General features: G+C 40.7%; 1 protein-coding gene across 4 annotated transcripts in view; it reads left to right on the forward strand.

The window, feature by feature from the left end:
• Window positions 1–21,218, forward strand: part of gria1a (glutamate receptor, ionotropic, AMPA 1a) — a 128,615-nt gene that overhangs the window by 99,639 nt on the left and 7,758 nt on the right. For 3 of the 4 annotated variants that reach the window (XM_072439811.1, XM_072439812.1, XM_072439813.1), the window contains exons 12-14: window positions 7,847–8,045; window positions 13,010–13,257; window positions 19,419–19,533. In XM_072439811.1, the coding sequence (XP_072295912.1) occupies window positions 7,847–8,045; window positions 13,010–13,257; window positions 19,419–19,533 (562 nt within the window). Of the gene's footprint in view, window positions 1–7,846; window positions 8,046–13,009; window positions 13,258–19,418; window positions 19,534–20,120; window positions 20,236–21,218 lie in introns of all 4 variants that reach the window. The other variant, XM_072439814.1, reaches the window with a different exon arrangement.

Raw genomic sequence — 21,218 nt, forward strand, 5'->3', positions numbered from 1 at the left:
ACTAAAAGCGCATCGCTCCAATTTGGTCCCATTTTGTGGCAGCGGCAGAAGGCCAAAATGCCCATTCAGTGTTCACCCACAGAGACCTATATCCGGTTACATAAAAAGGTAATAGCGTTTATAAATAGTTGATGGTGCTTAATTATCCAGACATGCTGAAATTTCACTGCCCGATTTGACAGGGGATTTTCTGTCTCCGAGGAAAAGGAAATGAGAGCCGAGGCAAACTTAATATCTTTAAAGGTGCACTGTGGAACCTTTTTTCACACTCAGACACAGATGTACTGAGCTTTTTTACATACTCTTCAGCGTGTAGTAAGGGACAGTCCTCCAATTTTGTCGGAATATTGTTGTCTTTTGGATTTTGAATGCAAATTATGATGTTGGTTCAGATCTCGACTGTTGGTTCAGTTTGTGTCATCCATTTTTTTGTCACTGCTTTTTTCTCCGCTGCCCGAAGTACCGTATTTTCCGCACTATAAGTCGCACTGGAGTATAAGTCGCACCAGCCAAAAAATGCATAATAGAGAAGAAAAAAACATATATAAGTCGCACTGGAGTATGAAATGCGGTTGCAAGTGTGAAAAATAACAAATAATATCATATATAAGTTGCTCCGGAGTATAAGTATATAAGTATAAATATAAGTAAAGTCGCACCCCGGCCAAAACTATGAAAAAAGGTGCAACTTATAGTCCGGAAAATACGGTATGTTCCAAATGTATCCACTTATTGAGTCCGCCTCCTGCTTGTTTTCATGGAGATGTTATGGCTTGACTTGAATGTATCACGCTGTGAGCTCGCCTCTCCACAGATCTGACCTCTAATTTGGCCTGGTGGCGTCATCTACTCGTCAACGTGGCGATAGGTCAGTTTAATGCCATACTCTGGTCAATTCTAGACAAATCAATAAGGAGACAAGCAGGTGGCAAGCCCTCCATCTAAAAGTGGAGTGCACCTTTAAGGAGCAGAAATACTCATAAAGTACATCAGAAGTATATAGTGTAGTCAAAGGTTTTTACAGCTGAATGTACATTTCACAAACATGTCGAATTGGCCTCCAGTAGAGAATCGATCAAATGCAAAGAACAAAATTCCCTTATGAGGCTAAGAAGCAGCACTGACATTCCAAATCAGTATGAAAATCACTTTTACATTCATTTTCCTTTGGCAACTCTGAAAGAGAAAAAACAAACTAAAATTGAAATCACAGGAAATTTGTTACTTTTGCTACTTTCATCTGACTTTATGACACTAAACTCAAACTGAACTCTACAGCATCCACGGCCCACGCATCATTCCCTGAACTGTTTTAGCCATAGAAGCTAATCCTCCTCTAATAGAAATGTAACCTGTACGTATTTTTCTCACAGTATTGTCCTCCCGTTGTAACTCTCCGACTCAAATACTGTACAAATTGAATACATTGATACGAGAGGCCAATATATATCCTCGGCAGCCCAAATCCTGAATGTTTACTGTTCCTTCCAGTGTGCAGTGGAGTGCCCTTTGACTTGTAACTGAGCGATTCAGAATAAAGGCATTTGTTGTGTTTTGACCTTTAGAGAAGGTCGGCGAGCCCACGGGTGCATCTGTGTGCGCCCTGTGCTCCTGCTATTATCGCGCTGTGGTCACGGAGCATGTTTATTCACTTTGAGCTCGGCCTGTAATTGCTGTATGTCTATTCGAAAAGGACTCGGGCATTGCAGTAATTCCGATAAAAAAAAAAAACGCACTGACTGAGGTGAATAAATAGTGACGCTTCAAAAACCTCTCTCTGCGATAATTGCAAGTTTGATTTTGTCATCAAACTTTGCAATCATGTGAGAATTGCTCGAACATCAGCTATAAACACAGCGCTGTCAGAATGTGTGTTTGTTTGTTCTTTCTTCTGCTGCTGCCTGAAGACGACAATGGCTATAATGTGGAAAAACACATTTGTCTCCATAACCTTGAAAGAAATTAACTTGTGGGCAAAACAAAAGATACATCAGGAGCAAAATAAGACAAAGGTAGACTATATAATCTTTGGCAAATGTATGAAGATGAATAATTATAACGGAATAAGTTACGTTTTGGACTTTTTGTTGGTGTTGTTGTTCAAGTACAAGATGATGCATTATATAAAATTGACCGTATTCTGTCATCAAGTTTTGTCAGAGTCGTATTTCATTTGTTTCGTGCTTGTCAGAGATGGGGGGGGAAATCAAAACCTAGCATAAAAAATCGCATAAACAGGGCAAAACTGGTTCTTTTCTGAATCATCTGGTCTTCGTCTAATATTAGCGCATTCAAACTGTCATTATCTGCATTATTTTGTATTGAAATAAACAACATATTATCTAAAAAAGAAAGAAAAACTGTTTATATTGTCATCATCTTCAACAATGACAACGCATCAGTTAAAATGTGCTGCTTGGTTACGGTGCAGTGTCATTATGAAAAGGCAGTTTTCAACTAAATGTAAAAGAATGACCTACGTGTGTTATTTGTTTAATTGGAGCTTACACAAAACAGCTTAACAAGGCAATATTCTTCTTCGCTCTGGGTTTTGCAAAATATTTCTAGCTGGCTATTTTGGCACTCTCGAAGGGCTGAGAGAAATATATTTTTACATTTTTATTTCCCTGTTTCTTTGGGCAAAATGCATTTTTCTTGCCTCGCCTCTGTCACTTTATCCTCCATTGACTCTCCCATAAATCTCCCATAAATCTCTCATAAATCGTGTCTTGTCGGCCCGGACGTCCCGCGAGTGGCTGTGCCCAGTCATTGTGAACGTACAGCTGTCGTAATATGATGTGTTTTTGAAGATGTTAAGGAAAGATTAGCGTTGCAGAAAACTCTTTCATTTATTTAAGATTACTGCACAATTAGCGGCCATTTTCTCTCATTTAAAACCTCTGTAATTCCTAATCCATTGTAATGTGGCCATTACTGGCTCATTTTTAACACTTGCTAAAGTCATTAGTCATTGCTAATTACCATATCGAATAGAGCGACCAGCCAAGGGAATTCTAATGAGACTTCAGTGCTACTCTTGGATCTGTGGGTTGAGATCATATATCTGAGGATTAACGTCTGAATCCAATGATGACACGGGAAAACTCTATTTATTTGGCTGTCAGTCGGGAGGATTGGTTTTTACATCGTTATGGTGCAATGATGAGGCTAATCCTAACGACCCAAACGCTGCCACATTACAGTTGAGCGGTAATCGATAATCTGTCTGTGTAACTTTAAGGTGGTGATGTGCTTTGTAGATTCTCAGTTGTTACGTAGACGGCTCCATTTTTGCTCAAATCTAGTCCCATATAAAGTTCAGCAGGTAATAAGTAAAGTAAAGGGTTAGGCCTTGTTTTTGTGTCCTATCTGGGCAAGGCAAGGCAAGTTTATCTGTAGAGCACATTTCATACACAAGGCAATTCAAAGTGCTTCACACAGCAGGAAAAATGCATTAAAATCACAAAGAAATTACAGAAACAGAAATACAATAAAATTAACGAAATAAAATAAATAAATAAAAAACATCTAGCCAAATCCAAATGTATCAGACCACATTGGCAGCATTCCAGACACTCCTTCCCATATTTATTTGACATTGCAGCATGACAGGTGTCTCCGGGATGGACACATCACTTTTAGATTGATTTGTTCCCATATCTGCGCGCTTTCTGCAAACTGCACACGTCTGTGCTGAGCATATTTTTCTTTTACGACGACTCTCTCGTCAACGCCTCCACCTGATGTGTGGCGCTTTGTTTCTTTACCGACCTTGGCCTCGTCATATCTCCACAAGTTCAGGTGGGAAGGACTTGTTGGATTTAAATGACTTTGGAGACGTTTTGACTGACAGATGACCAATGGGCTTGTTGGTTTCCCATGAGCCATTGCAAGAAACAAACCTGATTGTACGACTTTGTTTGAGTTCGACCTGAGGAGCAAGTCGTGCCCAGATAATCCTATAGTCACTTGTGATCATAGAGTCATGTACGATATGAAACACATACAAATCTAATGATCTGATGCATAAGCTATTCAATTGTCATATTAGTTCGTGGCAAAATTAATTAACGATGTGGTTAAATTAGGAATTGTATCTCACTGCAATAACATGACATCGCAAAGACGCTTCGGTGTATCCCTGATTAAATCCATTCATGTAGAATTATAGAACACTATTCTTACTGTAAGTTAATTCGTCTTATGAATGCCTCGGTAGCTCATTATCATCACATTATCATTACTGGAGCGGTTAAGGCGGACTGAATAATTGATTAATCCTTGCTTTAACAAGTTAAAGAAATTACAGGGCGACTTGGAGCTTTCCCCCCTGTAATAAGTAATGAGACAGCTCTTCTAATGTCGCGCGAGAGATTTGGGCTGTGCAATAATGCATGAGTGTACGGCTCAAAGGAAGCCAGTTCAAAGAGAGACAAACAGAAACAAAACAGGACTGAGATTACCCACCGCTGTGTGCCCCGAATGTCTCACGCCAAAGACCACCTCAGAAGATATTTGGCTCGCAAAGTACTGACTGTAATGGACTAAATGAGCATCGGTGACTAATCTAACAAGGACTTGACTGGATGTAGGCTAAGCTAGTCCAGGCCAGGACTAAATAAGGACAAAAATTGATTGAAAGGGGCTAAAGCCGGCTGCAGCTAGAAATCAGGACTAAAACAGGTCTAAAGGAGGTTTTAAACAGTGCACAACCAGGATTGGGACTGGTGCCACAATGAAAAGAGTTGTATGAGACTAATGCTTTATTTTTATTTTTATTTTATTTATTTATTTATTTTTATGTTTTATTATTATTATTATTATTATTATTATTATTTTATTATTATTTTTATTTTATTTTTTTTTATTATTATTTTTTAAATAATAATTGTATATTGTCTGTCTCTATTCAGTCAAATTATTTAGTATAAGTTTATTTTTTATGTTATTTAGCTAACCCAATTTTTTATTCATGCCTTACTAAAAAAAGTTATATTTTGCTATTATATTGTTGTTTCATGTTGCACCTTTTCACCCAAGATTCAACAATGGCAATAAACCTTTTTCTGATTCTGATTATTAGTATTTTCTTGGGTAAAATACTGCCAAAAAACGGACAAAGTAATCGTTTATACTATCTAAAAAATCAGATATGAATTAAAACTAGCATTGAAACTTGATACTCTTTTGAAATATAAGAAGTATCGATGCAATTATTATTAATTTGATATAGGATTTTTGGGGTGACCTTGAATCTAATCAGAACCAGTATAAGACCACAACTTATCATAAAGAACTGACTATTATTTTGTGATGAACACGCTATTACTCAGAAATTCAACAGCTTTATTGAGTATCCGGCCTATTCCTTAGTATTGAAATCGAATAATCGAAAAATTGCAGTAGTCTATCCTTCAAAAAAACTCATGTATGTTCAGATTTGTGTCATAAAATCAAGTTGGGAGCTGTATTTGAGAGGTTGAGTGCCAAATAAAGCCCACAGAGGACAGTGTTGTGGTGGACGGTTTTGAAGCCAAGGTGAAGGCCAGTGTCGACTTAGCCCGTGCTGAACCCTTTGTCGAAGCCTGCAGCGCCAGGAAAAGGGCTGCCAGAGCGAACGGAGGGGAGGAGAGTAGAAATAAAGAAAGAAAAAGGAGGCCATTGAAGGCGAGGGATTAGACAGCTGTTTACTGCACCTCTCGGGGGCAGCAGCAGCAGCAGAGCTAAGGAGTTTGTCAGCCCCGGGTCGGGATATCCACTCCAGTATTTGAAATCTGCCATTTCCTCTTTTTCATTGCTCCAGCTTGAATATAAAATGTCACGGTTGTTTGTGCGCCGTAACTTTGACACGTACTTTGCGGCGGTGAGTCAAAAACTGCTTTCTAAAGACTTCAATCGCTACAATAGTTTTGTGGGAAATGTACCCCGGAAAGTTTATTTAAGAATAAAACGGAACAAGCAATGCTCCGCGCGTTTATATCGTTTTTAGAGCCAGGAACAGATTTAACCAGCGTTTTCAGGTGATTTGGACAAAGTAGAATGCATTTGTGATGATGCCAAGAATAAAAAGGACTCAGCTTGCCTTAAAAATACAGTTTAATATTTTCTGCCTTGCCGCTAAATATATATATATTATTACATATTTGTTCTATTTACATGATTACAAATGGTCGACTTTTATTGGGATGCAGTTGTATTTGTCGATAAAGTGAGTGTGTATTGATATTTCCATCTCCATCTCATCTCATTTGAACAGAAGTTGCTTGACAAATACAAATACATGTCCTTTCCCCATCGCAGAGTTTTGGACTTCCTCTCTTTTTGCTCTCCTCCTCTTCTCCTGCTACTTCTCTTTCATCATCATCCTCCTGTTGTATGAAAAGGATCTTAAATAGTTATGTACTATGTGAGTTTTTTCCTCTTCTTATCCCTCACTCTTGGCTCCGAGCATGCAAAGGTGAACTGAGATGAAAGGGCGTTCTGTTTTAACATTTATTTCATTACGATTGCGACAGACCCACTTCCCTCTAAAAAATGAATACGCTCAGCTCGATTTCAGCTCTTTCTGTTACACATCGGAGCCTTCAATATACAACAAATAGACTGAGACACTGCTTAAAGATCCTATATTATGCTATTTTCCTCATTTCATAGTCTACCTTTAGGGCATAGTTGTTAATAATAAGGGTTGTACAACACCCATAACGCAATAGTTATAAAATATCACCCATATCTTGGACCATGCTTCCCTAACCGGAAATGACGTGGTGAGCAAATTTTCAAGCTGTGTCAGCGGCAGCAGCGTTGGAACAAAAGAAATAGCGTTTGAAGCTAACTGTGCCTAAATAGCCGCGGTTCCTCTCGAGCGCTGAGGAGGGGGATAGGGGGTGTTACAGGTACAGAGTGCTTCCTGAAACAGCACTCACCGGGATGACTCATCCTGGTGAGTGGCACCCGTTCGTCTGCTCATCCGAAGTGAAGGATAGAGACTGTTTTCTAGCTAAAGACTGCAAAAAAACACTTGACTTTGCATGATATAGGCCCTTTAAGTTACTAAAAAATCAAATTAAAGGCCGTGGCTACAGAGCAGCGGCGCGGTCAAATAGCCTCATGGCTAACCCTAACCTTAACCCTAACCCTAACCCGGCACAAAATAGCCTAGCAGTTTCGGCTGCGCGCCGCGGCTCTGTAGACACTCCCCAAATTAAAAACATAATAACTAGAAAACAGATTTTGCTGGTTACAAATATCTTTATTTTATAGCATTTTTTGTCATTTAAATGTCACACGTCAACAGGCATTAAAGGCCACTTGGGTACTGAATAATTGTACAATTACCACACACCCATTTTGGTTTTACTGATAATAAGGAGCAGCTGAAGGGGGAAAAAAAAAATCATAATCGTCCAGTTGGAAGATTTACTTTTAAGATGGTGTTAATTTCATGTGTTAAAAGCTCCATATCACAAATCACCAAAAGCGCCTTGTCTTCCCTGAGAAAAAACAAGGGATTTGCCCCATTTCTCTTTTCAAGTGCAATTAAACCCAAGTGTTTTCTGTGGCTCATTAACCATTGACACACATGTACCATTTAAACGTATTGGCAACTCAAGCTGTCAGAGGGCCTTTGTGGAGCTGGTTATCTTGTCTTAGCACACTGGGCTTAAAGCTCTTGCAGCCTGCTGGAGCTGAGTGCGCGCCCGCAGAGTGTGATGCAATGTAGGTCAATGTTCTTCTTAGATTGCCTTTGTTGATTGTTTGCATAATTTGCCCGGAGAAGAAAATGCCTTCACTGCAAACAGAAATAAATAGCGCTGTAAACGTGCGTCTGTTTTCTTTTTTTTAGGTCTCTGTCGGGCCGAATCGTGGGGGGCGTGTGGTGGTTCTTCACCCTTATAATCATCTCGTCCTATACGGCCAACTTGGCGGCCTTCCTGACAGTGGAGAGGATGGTGTCGCCTATAGAGAGCGCCGAGGATTTGGCCAAGCAAACGGAGATCGCCTACGGGACGCTGGACGCAGGATCGACCAAAGAATTTTTCAGGGTAAAGTATTGTTTTTTTTCCTGTTAAATGTTCGCTGTGGCACTTTTCTGGTGGAAGTCTGCATCGGCTCGTCTCCGTGGAGGCGCTATTTCTTCACCGTGATATTCCGCGGTATGAGCGTTTGAGCGTATATCCATGGAGACGAGCGGGAGATGCTAACAAGCCACGTTACAGGTCAGGGCTGTGGAGAGGAGACGACGCTCACAGTGGAAATACAGATTTTTAGCCATAACAATTGTGATTAAATAAACACTACATCTTCTTAAAACTAGAAAAAATACTAAAAAATGTGTTTGAAATATTCTACCAGTGCAGTTAATTAATTTTATTTATCAAGTGTTCTTAATAAGCTTAATAATCTTACTTATTCAAATCAAATCAAATCAAATCAATTTATTTTTGTAAGGCCCAAAATCACAACAACAGTTGCCTCTGAGGGCCACAGGGAGAAATGAATCAACAATGTCTGTGGTGGCGATGGAGTCAGACAATGTCTGTGGTGGCGATGAAGTCAGACAATGTCTGTGGTGGCGAGGGACGATGTCCCAGGGTCCTCTGTCCTTAGACTCTCCTTCTCGGCCAGGAAAAACTACAAAAAAAACCTCTTTGGGAAAAAAGCGTAGAAACCTGGAGGAGTTCCAGTGAAGGAGAGATCCGACTCTCACAGACGGACAGACGGACACGAGGAGACTGGAGCTGGACCCACTCTTCAGGCAGAAGAGGGACCGACTGAGGCGAACTGGACCCACTCTTCAGGCAGATGAGGGACCGTCTGAGTCGAGCTGGACCCACTCTTCAGGCAGAAGAGGGACCGTCTGAGTCGAGCTGGACCCACTCTTCAGGCAGAAGAGGGACCATCGGAGGCGAGCTGGACCCACTCTTCAGGCAGATGAGGGACCGTCCACACAGGGCAGGGACCACTTCACCAGGGGAGGGGCATCTGGGTCCACAGGTCCTCAGGAGTGAGAGAAAGAAAAGAAGGCGGTGAACAGTTTGCAAGTGGAATCAAAAAATAAATATTGTTTGATAGCATAAGTAGTCAGAAGAAGAAGAGGATAGTGCTCAAGCTGTCATACTTCCCCCAGCATAGTTACTCCTAGGGCAGCGTAGCTGAAGCTGTGGGTTTATCTTTCTGTTCCTAACTACTCTGACCATAAGCGATTTCGAAGAGGAACGTTTTAAGCCTGGACTTAAATGAAGAGACTGTGTCAGCATATTTAACATGGGTCGGGAGCTGATTCCATAACACAGGAGCTTGGTAGCTAAACGCTCTACCTCCTACAGTACTTTTAGAGACTCTTGGCACCACCAGAAGGCCAGCATTCTGAGAGCAAAGAGCTCTGTTTGGATGATATGGTTCTATAGCATCTTTGAGGTAGGATGGGGCCATGTCATTTATGGCTTTGTAGGTCAAGAGTAGAATTTTGAATTTGATTCTGGACTCGACGGGGAGCCAGTGAAGAGACTTCAGCACTGGCGTAATGTGCTCTCTTCTTTTAGTTCCTGTTAGTAATCTTGCTGCTGCATTTTGAACCAGTTGAAAGCTTTTTATGGAGCTTTTAGGACACGCTGCAAGCAGGGAGTTACAGTAGTCTAATCTAGTCGTTACAAATGCATGGATAAGTTTTTCGGCATCACTTTTAGGCAGGATTCTTCTGATTTTGGCGATGTTGCGCAAATGGAAATAGGCTGTTTTACAAGCTTGATTTATATGAGCTTTAAATGAGAGCTCCTGGTCAAATAAGACTCCAAGGTTTCTTACAGTAGAACTGGAGGCTACACTGACATTGTCCAGTGTGACTATCTGCTCAGATAGAGCGTCTCGTAGATGCTTAGGGCCAAGCACAATGACCTCGGTTTTTTCAGGGTTAAGAAGCAGGTAGTTTAGTGTCATCCAGGTTTTTATCTCCTTCACACAAGCACTAAGTCTGTCTACTTGATCGCTCTGATCTGGTTTCATTGATAAATACAGCTGAGTGTCGTCTGCATAGCAGTGGAAGTTAATGTCATGCTTTCTGATAATGTTGCCTAATGGCAGCATATAAAGAGTAAACAGAATTGGACCGAGTACCGAACCCTGTGGCACACCGTAAATTACTTTAGAGCTTGGTGAGGAGCTCTGGTTTACATTAACAAATTGGAACCTATCAGATAGAAAGGATTTAAACCAGCTGAGGGCTGTTCCTCCAACACCTACATCACATTCTAACCTCTGCAGTAGAATGTTGTGGTCAATGGTGTCAAACGCTGCGCTGAGGTCCAACAGAACCAGGATTGAGACCAGTCCATCGTCAGCGGCTAATAACAAATCATTTGTGACTTTAACTAGTGCAGTTTCAGTGCTGTGGTGGGCTCTGAACCCTGACTGGAAAACTTCAAATAAGTTATTGTCCTGCAGGTGGCGACAAAGCTGTTTTACTACAACTTTTTCAAGGATTTTAGAGACGAAGGGAAGATTTGAAATAGGTCTGTAGTTTACCAATAGGTCGGGATCTAGATTAGGCTTTTTCAGAAGAGGTTTAATGACTGCATGTTTGAAGGACTGTGGAACATAGCCACTTTCGAGTGAAGTATTTATTATATTAAGAATAGAGTCTATAATTAGGGGAAGAATGTCTTTGAGGAGTCTGCTTGGAATGGGGTCTAGGACACAAGTTGAGCTTTTAGAGGACATAATGGCTGAAGTTATCTCTGCTTGATCAACAGCTGTGAACCTTTCTAGGTTTACAGGTGGATTTATATGGGACGTTAGATTTACAGCTTGGGCTAGTTCAGGGCTAATAGCGGGGGTAATTTCATCTAATTTATCTCTGATTGTTTTTATTTTATTATTAAAAAATAGGAGGAAATCATCAGAGCTAAGTGTAGCTGGGATTGAGGGCTCTACTGCACTGTGACAGTTTGTTACCCTAGCTACAGTGCTGAAAAGGAATTTAGTGTTACTTTTGTTGACTTCTATTAGATTTGAATAATATCTGGTTTGGGCCTTACGCAGAGCCTGCTTATAGGACAGCAGGCAACTTTTCCATGCTTTTAGGGATTCTTCGGTGTGAGAGCGACGAAATAATCCCTCTAACTTTCTAACTCTTTGTTTATGTGAACGCAGTTCTTGGTTGTACCATGGGGAGGCGCGCTTTGGCCTAATGACCTTCTGTTTTAACGGCGCGACAACGTCAAGAGCAGACTTCAGAGAATTCATGGTCAAGTCGACACATTGATCACTTAAACTGGGACTAAAACTGTTCTCAGCAGGATCACATGACATGTCACTGAATATTGGCTCTATTATTTCTTTGAATTTTGAGATAGATTTTTCAGATATTGTCCTTTTCATTATAACTTTATTTTGTGGGACTGGATGATCTTTAAGAATAAACTGAAAGGTAATTAGGAAATGATCTGACAATATAGGGTTTTGAGGGAGGACACTGAGGTCACTAATCTCTGTTCCATACGTTAGGACAAGATCCAGAGTGTTCTTGTGAGTGTGAGTCGGTTTATTTACATTCTGAGTGAAACCAATGCTGTCTAACAAGGCGCTGAAGGCATTACTGAGAGCGTCATCACTCATGTTTACGTGGATATTAAAGTCTCCAACTATAACTATTTTATCCCAGGCTAACACTAAGTTTGATATAAAGTCAGAAAACTCTGTTAAAAACTCTGAGTAGGGACCAGGGGGTCGGTAGATAACTATGAACAAAACTCCTTTTTGGTTTTTCATATTTGGACATGTGATTGACAGCATAAGGCTTTCAAATGAGTGAAATGCATTGTTAGTTTTAGGGCTCATGAGTAGGCTTGAGTGTGAGATCACTGCCACACCACCACCTCGGCCTGTGCTCCTGGCAGTCTGAAAGTTAACATGGGTGGGTGGGGTGGACTCATTTAGTCTGACGTAGTCGTCTTGTTGAAGCCACGTTTCAGTTAGAGCTAGAAGATCTATGTTATAGTCACTAATTAATTCATTAACTAAGAGCGATTTGGAGGAAATTGCTCTAATGTTTAGCAGTCCACATTTTACGTGTTTATTCATTTGTGTATTTGTGATTGTTATTTTCCTTAAGTTATTTGGTCTGACGCCTGAAATATTTTTTCTGAGATGTGACTTTTTGGCATTATTTGTACGAGGGACACGAGGGACACACACAGTCTCTATCTGTCTTGAATCTGAACACTTCACATGTAACAGAACGGGCGAGAGTTCAGCGACAGAGGAGCGTCTTGAACTGCTGCTCTGCACCTGGGGCTCATCCCTATATGGTCACTTAACACTTATTCAGCCTTTATTAAGTAGAAATGTTGTTTTTCTCTAGCTTTAAGTGATTTAGGACACAAGCAGGTAGCAGAAAAGTTACAAAGTGCACCTTTAAATGATTAAGTTGGTCCATATTGACAACTTCAATGCCTCATCATGTTAAATAACATAATCAATTGTAATCCCATGTTTAGTCCTGGTTTACTAGTAGAGGAATATTGTGGTCCTGTTTTAGACCTGGTTTGGATCTGTTTGCACTCAGAAATCTATTATTAATCCAACTATTTTCTTGGGTGATACTTGGTGGGAAAAGTTGGAGAACCAGTGAGTTGAAATATATAGTCAACATACATATATTTTTAGCTGAAATAAGTAAATAAATACCTCGAGAGCTTATTCTTTTTCAGTCAGACATCTCCACTTAGAGCATACAAAGGCTTAAAACTATATCATTTTGAACATTTGTCCCTTTTAAGTTCTTTTTTTTTCATCAACAAAAATAATTGAGGCTTTTCCGAGACAAATATTCAAATTCAGCACACTTTGATAGCATTAAATTGCACAAAGCTGCCGTGGAGAACTACTATAATGTGTCATTCTGCTATTTATTTACTGCGAAGATATCTAGAAAAGGGTTTTACTGTTATTTTCTTTCACTTCCAAATGCGTTCTCGTGACACGCCTAGTTCTCTCTCCTGTGTCGCAGAGGTCCAAGATCGCAGTGTTTGAGAAGATGTGGTCGTACATGAAAGCGGCGGACCCCTCAGTGTTTGTGAAGACCACAGACGAGGGCGTGATGAGGGTGAGGAAGTCCAAAGGGAAGTACGCCTACCTCCTGGAGTCCACCATGAACGAGTACATCGAGCAAAGGAAGCCCTGCGACACCATGAAGGTCGGGGGCAACCTCGACTCTAAAGGTTACGGCATTGCCACGCCAAAGGGCTCCCCCCTCAGGTAAACTTCTGCCACTGCACCGTCACCCGACAAAAGCGACGTCAGCTTTTATCAACGTATCCATCACGCTTTTTAACACTTGACTTATGGCTCTGTGGCTTCATCTTTTATGAACAGTAGAACTACGCTATTCGTTTTAATGTTTAATTTTATGTGCTTCATTTTGCTCAATTTCACAATAACTTTTGCATCCATATTCATAAATTGTCCCATAGCTCATTTTTTTTAGTATTGTTATGCTTGCACGTTGCATGAAAACTAAGTCGGCGCAATTTCAGATGAGATTTATGACACTCCCAGGCATGACATGCTTCCAAAAGTAAAAACCATTGACGATACATTCGTGACTAAACAATGGATGGCAAAATTGTTCAAGTTTGTGCAATACTAGTACATTAAATACATTGTGCAGTGTTCATTTTGACAATTATACAAGTATTAGTCTTATAAATAACTTATATTTTAGTTTTGAGCCGATTCCAAGTATGTCAAGTATCGTAATATAAGATAAGATAAGATAAGATAAGATATTCCTTTATTGTCCCACATGGGGAAATTTCATTGGTGCAACGCAGGTAGATACAGAGGAAGATACAGAAGAACAGATCACTTATAGGAAGTCTGAAAAACACTTTCAGTAGAAGATCTCCTATAAATAAATAAAAACTCCCATAGACAAATCAATAAATAATACCATTGCATGTGATCCCGACAGTAATTGCACATGAATATGTGTCACGACAGCACATAGATTGCACATGAATTTCACAGTAATTGCACATGAATTGCACATGAATTTCACAGTAATTGCACATATGACAGAATTGCACATCAGTATTAGGTTAGGTCAGTATTGCGCCGGGATAACGTGACGATCTCCGGGTAAGACGACAGTTCTCCGCAGTTTCATGAGTTCCTCCTTTGTGTAAACGCGGTACGACGCCGGCCGGGGGGCGGGGCCGGAGCCGGGGGGCGGGGCCGGAGCCGGAGCCGGGGGGCGGGGCCGGGGCCGGGGGACTCAGAGCCAAGACACATCGCCACGACACGACGAAAACACTCAATCCAGCCGAATAAAGTCAAAACAAGTTAATTTAAAGCGATTCCAGTGCGTGTCCCGATCGTTCGTGAAGTTCCTCTTTCATATAAACGTGTATATAAACGTGTATATAAACGTGTACCGACGACACGCCGCCGGAGGGCGCGGGGAGGGGCTGGTGGGCTCGCTGGTGGGGTCGCTCACGTCACAACAACACAACGAACGCAACGAAAAACGCTCAAATCCAGCCGAAAAAAGTCAAAAACAGTTGAATTAAAAAACTATTCCAGCGCGTGTCCCTATCGTACAGTAAAATAGAAAAAATATACTAACTATATTTACAAAATATAGGAGATATGGACGCAATACCGAAAAATGTCATATATAGTTGCAGATAAACTAAAATATAAACAATATATTTCAAAAATGGAGATGAAATAGCAACGTCTTGAGAAAAGTATTGATATTTTTGCTACTAGATCAATAAAAAATGTTTTTTATTGTGTTTTATACCTTTAAATTCTGTTTTATACCTAGTCTAAATGTCTCTGTGATTCATAAAAAGCAGATAATTTGCTTTTACAACCACTAAAGATTAGCCTGAAGAAAAAAACAACTGTCTTTAGAGTGTCACAACTTTCATCAGAACCCTCTGGGTTACATTTGTTACATTTGTCGAGCGCCTGAGCTGGTGGAAAACTGGCCATTCAGCAATTCACTTTAAAATGACACTTGCTTTAAACTGGAGACGTCTCCACTGAAACACAATATGTAAATGCGCCTCTTGAAAATCGGATTAGAGCCTAATGCCGCGTCCCGTACGGCCACTTTTCCACTTCAGTCCAGCCTCGCACCTCGAAACCAGCAGAGTTACACTGGTACTTGGCACGCGGACGGAAATAATGAATGAAATGGATGATTTTCTGGATGTTTTCCTTTTACTGACGTCCAAATGCAGCAGCTGCCATTTTCATAAGAGATTAGCACCAAGTTCCCACTCATAATCGAGAGGGAGAGAGGGAACGAGGGAGAGAGGGAGATAGAGAGAGAAGGGGAGTGGGAGAGAGAGAGAGGGGTGGGGCCTTAATGTATCTGTAATCGGCCTCATTCATTTTAATGACTGGAATGAAGGAACCATATGGAGGATTCACTCAGGAGTTCTGGGATTGCACCTTGGTCGGCAGCCAAAGGTTGCAACAGCTTAACTAGAAGTGTTTCTCTTATAGTCAAAATGTTTGTTTGCATACAACATTAGCATTTGTAAAGGTTTATTGCCATTGTCAAAGAACAGAATTCACAAACATAGGAACTCGTCTTGGTGATTCGGTGCAACATAAAACAATGAATAAGTCAAAAGAGAAACAATTTAATCTACTATGGGATAAAAATAACAATAAGCTATAAGATAAAAAATAAGATTATAGATAGTAAGTTCAGTTCAGTTCAGTGTGTTTATTTGAGAAACATTCGGCTGTAGTAATGTATTTGTGCTCAAAAAGAAGCGAAGTTTAAACTTATAGAAGAAGCTTAATAGTAGAAGTAGCAGTAGAAGTAGTAGTAGAAGTAGTCGTACGAGTAAACATAGAGGTAGAAGAAGTACGGTAGTAGTAGTACTAAAAGTAGTAGAAGTAGTTGTAGCAGCAGCAGCAGTAGGATTAGCCATAGAAGTAGCACTAGCAGTAGTAGCAGTAGAAGTGGTAGTAGAAGCAAAATTGAAACTAAATTGAAGCGTTCATCCAAAAGTATTCTGATACTACAGAGTAATACATGTATCCATCAGTAATTAACGCAGCAGCTTTTTTTTTTCATGTAACGTTTGATCTTGAGCTCTGAAGCAAAAGTAGTTTAGCGAATACTTCCTAGTACAGATATAATACAGACTAGTGGTAGCATTATTTCTTTCCACTCTGAAAAGTATTCTTATGTACACTCCAATATCTTAGAAGAGAACTGTAAAAACTGTCAAAAGTAACAATACAAGTACGATTATAAAAAGCGTACAATCTTTCCTTCTCTCTCTCCCTCTCTCAGTTAATTACTAATGGCGTGACGTGTGTTAATTTCAGGTTGCCACGCTGGCCATTCACAGATGTCTGACGAGGAGATTCATTAACATATCTAAACAATCTGTAATTAAAACGTGCCGAATGACAGAAATGAATATGCGGCTCGTTCCTCGTCAGACATAAGTGATGGTGCGATTAACGTGGAAAGTTGACTTGAAGCGATCCTGCGCCGCGCTCACTGATGTGTCACTGTGTGTGGAGCGTGCTTCCCCCGATCCGGGCGCATGTGTTCTGACTGTGAAACATGTGGAAAGGAACATTACTGACGTTTTAAAGGTGCATTTTGGGGGACCAGTCATAACATATTGATCGCTAACCAACTACGTGTATGATCACTTTATGGAGAAGGTATCTGCACTCTCATTGGTTTAAAGGAAAACGTTAAAAAACAACTGAATCCAACTGAACCTGTGTTGCCAGTGCCCAAATGTGAAGTTCATTCTGCTTTGGATAATTGTCTTAATGAACCAAAACACAAAGTATAACATCGACAATGTCCTGCCCAATGTTTTTAATAATCAAGAATACATCAACGTACCTATTTTCATCAGTTGTGGCTACATTTGATTTGAACACGTTTACCTTGTGTACTGGCACGCAGATGGCATTTGAAATTAAAAATAGAGGGTTGGGCGATATTGACAAGAAAAAATAAAAGAAAGAAAAATGTTAAAACACATCTTTAAACACGAGTTGAGGGTTAAATATGAGACAAATGTCTATAAAATGAACCACAAAAATGCAGAAACTATCATCTCATACCTTATTTTAAACTTAACAACATAACATTTATTTCATTTTTATTTAATATAAATTTTTTTGGAGCATTAATTACTATAAACATGAACAAACAACATTCACAATAGTATCTAAATTTCGACATATTGCCCATTTTAGATATTCAGCAGCCATAGTTACTCAAAGCGATACAGTTGGCTATTATTCTTTCACTAGTCAGTAGCGAGCTACTTCTGAATATTCTGGCTCTAGAGGGACTCGAACCACCAACCTTTTGAGCCTCAGAACACACAACCCAGTTTGTGTGACAAGTGGTCATAATTGCATTCCTGATTGGTTGTGCAACGTTTAAATAACTCCTTTTTCAGTGCATTTTATCTTTGTTACTCAATGAGATGCTTTATCTCACTGGCACCAGGGCAGCACAGCCACTTTACCTGTTACACAACGCTCCGACTTCACTCATTACACATGAGCTCGTCTTTGAGGGTCTTGAAAAGTGCTCTCTGAGTGTTATCTATTATTATTGCAGAACTTCAGTCCATTGATCAAAACGTCTCCATATTTACTTTGGATTTGTTTACCTGACGAGCACAAGGCTAAACTCCAGAGTCGAGCATTACACAAGCAGAATGGCTCTTGTTATATCATAGAGTCATTACATTACATCGCTGATTACACAAGGTGATCTGCGTAGAATCTGTGTAGTCGAGTGTAGTTTGCAGCAAATACTTTCATTTTAACTTGACATGCAAAGAAATAATAATACTAAATCATCTTTTGCATTCGTTTTAAGTACTGTTTTAATCATTTTGGACAAAAATATGTCTCTAAATCCCCTAAACTGCACCTTTAAATAAAAAACACACACACACACACACACACAAAAAACCCTAACCCTTGATATTTCAGGATGCTCTGATTGCCTGGCTGTAAGACATTTCCTGTTCATTTTTGTGCAATCTTAATTTCCTCCTCTTTCTGCCTGCTGACTGGAATGCCTCATCGCACTAAACTTGCCGACTAACAGATCATCCATGATTTCTTTCTTTTAGTCGCCTCTTGGTGCGAGGTTTTACCAGCTCTGAGGACACCTACAGCTGTGTTGTGAAGTCGCGGCTGCGGACCAAGACCCTCCGCACCTACTTTAGCAAAAAGAGGCAGAATGTGCTCATCCCAAAGCTGGAAGGAGCGGGAAGGGAGAGACGGGGGAGAGAGGAGAATGGGCGCAGATTGGAAAGAAAGACCAAATTATGCTAATCTGATGCCGATTCTGCCTCGCTTTGAAGCGTAGATGGAGAGGGTCTTTGTCCACAGCCAGTCAGCTCTAGGAGAAGCCAGAGCGAGCGAGTTAGAGGAGGATGCCTTGGATACGGCTGCTCGTGCACTTTCCTTTCAATGGCACGCGCGCGGTAACGACCCAGTCAGTAACTTTACATGAAAGGAAACTGAACTAGTGTCTTACCACTTTGCAAATATAATTGGAACTTAAATAAGGGACAAAAATCAGTGTGGATTGGAACGTGTGTTGACTGGAGAATAGGCATTAGTCCAATTTACCAAGTTAAATGAACATTTAAACTTACTGACTGATGGTGAACTGCTGTCAACTGAGCAAAACATACAGCTCATTTATGGGTTTCAGTTCTTTTCCTGTTATGGATGTCATTGTAGAAGATTTGTGGACAAAAGAAATAATTATAGTATTTGGTTGATCGAAAATCATGATTATTCAGGTCACAATATAATCGTATGATCTGAAAAATGATAATTGAGAGAATTGTAGGCAGCAACAATGAGTCATGTCCGTCACCAAAATGTGAAACTATATGCAAAGTACTTTTTTCATCTGGCTTTTTATGTGACCATATCAACACGCTGTAATTCAGACAGTTTGATTATATGAAGCTAGACTGTTTGGGTCATACTGCCCACAATCGTTTGTAATCGTCTCTTTTACATACATTTTACCCTGTGACATCTTTAGTCCCAAATCTCTTGATAAATACTATGATTCGTATGTATTTTTATACCACCGAAAGGAATTGCTTCTTTGTAGCGCGCCGGTCGTGTCCATGGCATCAGCCCGGTGTAGTTCCCCTCTCACTCTGAGGCCCTTGCTTGGTAAAACCTGTGGGTTTAGTGTTACTGAAAGTCCAGTACTAACTCATGTGCATCCCCCAGTCTCCTGCCTCATTTCAATAGCCACACGCAGGACTTTTTTTTAACGACATAAAGTCAATGTTGTCATGATCACCACCATGAGACCAACCAATCTCTCTATATCTGTTTCCTAATTATGATTTTATATTATTTTGAAGAAACCCCGTAAACCTGGCAGTCTTAAAACTGAACGAGCAGGGCCTCTTGGACAAATTGAAAAACAAGTGGTGGTACGACAAGGGAGAGTGCGGCAGCGGGGGCGGGGACTCCAAGGTCAGAGCCAGTTTGCTAAACCCTGCGGGCAACCCACCGCCACCACCGCCACACGCCCTGTCTGCCCGTGTGTGTGTGTGTGTGTGCGTGTGTGTGTGTGCGTGTGTGTGGCCTGTGTGTGTGTGGCGTGGGTGAGGGGGGTGAGGGGGGTAACCGGCCCACACTGAGCTGCAACGCAAGAGAACTGCCTCGGGAGAGAGGGGTGAGGGACTCGTCGGCGGCCCAGGGAGTGAAATACGACCTAAAAATGAACTTAAATAAATCACTGTTGTGTAATTAAACCAGACGCTCTTTGGGATGTTATTTCCAAATTCGAGAGTTCCCTGTTGCACAAGTGTGAGCGGTGAGCCGGTTACCCGCTGTGATATATAATACACATCTACTGCAGTTAGAAGGAGCTAGATGGAGTATTAAAGCATATCACTGTATCTAATGTGTATAACCTGTACGTCTGTTATGTGTGGTGTGACTCTTTCTTTTACAAAGCCCCCTCTTTGTACCCTGTATATGCTGCACTTTACGTTTCGACCTGAATAACATAAAATAACATGGCATATGTTATTTATGTTATTTCCTTATGTTGGAAGAATCCCAGTAAACCTAGCGGTGTTGAAACTCAATGAGCAAGCCGTCTTAGACAAACTGAAAAACAAATGGTGGTACGATAAAGGGGAGTGTGGAGACATGGACTCTGGACGCAAGGTTAGTCTGCGGGACGGTCCTCGCACCTCACACGTCCCAGACTCTCAGCATCAAACCTTAGAGCAGATCCTAGACCAGGGCACAGACCAGATACTAGATCACACCCGAGTTCAGCTTTCACAATGACAGCGATTTCTCCCCCCAGTTTGTAAATGATTAGATGGAGCTTCTAAACTCTATTGCAGTGTCAAATCACGATTCATTTCAGAGTAAAGTTCAGACGAGGCCACATGACTTATGACTGAGAAGCGGTGGGCCAACAGCGGTTTGGGGCAGTTGATGAATCTCCACTGAGGGAGGACCCTGTTTTCTGCTGACATGATCTACATTTATCAGCCTAAATCATTTTTCTTTTTATCACTGATTCTTTTTTTTGAGGTGAAAAACATACCTGAAAAAGTGAAGAGTTGTGAAAATGTGCAAGAATCTCGAGTGGTGATAAAGCAGATTGCAAAGGGAATAGTATCTTATTCTTGTTTCTTGAATGTTGGGTCCTTCCTCGATGGAGACCTATGTTTTCAGTAAAGAAAGCCGACGCTCTCGGCCCACCGACTTTGAGGAGTTTCCCCAGTGATAAAGCCTCATGTCCACACATCTTGCTGCAGATATACTTAGTGGACCATCACATTTATCGAAGCAACATTAGAGAGCGCTGTCTAAGGCTCCGATTCACAGTTTAAAATAAATAATATGATAAGATCCCCCTATCTTAATGGGGACATATCATGCTAAATCGACTTTTTGGAGCTTTTAACCATGTTTTAATGTTAGCCTCATCCAAAACACATTTAGAGTGGTATTTTTACTTGGTTCACGCCTGTTTATGAGCTTCTCTGAGTGCTCAGAAATGACTGCAATTTTCTCCAGGTTGTTACTTAATAGATCCGATCTCTTGTTCATACACGACGTTCTCACCAACTCTGATCACAACTAACACATGGATATATTAACATGACGGCTCTGTTGGTAAGTGTCTGTTGAAA

Source organism: Eucyclogobius newberryi, unplaced genomic scaffold (assembly GCF_026437365.1).
Source record: "Eucyclogobius newberryi isolate DKJ021-1_F unplaced genomic scaffold, fEucNew1.0.hap1 SCAF_11, whole genome shotgun sequence".
Lineage (NCBI taxonomy): Eukaryota > Metazoa > Chordata > Actinopteri > Gobiiformes > Gobiidae > Eucyclogobius > Eucyclogobius newberryi.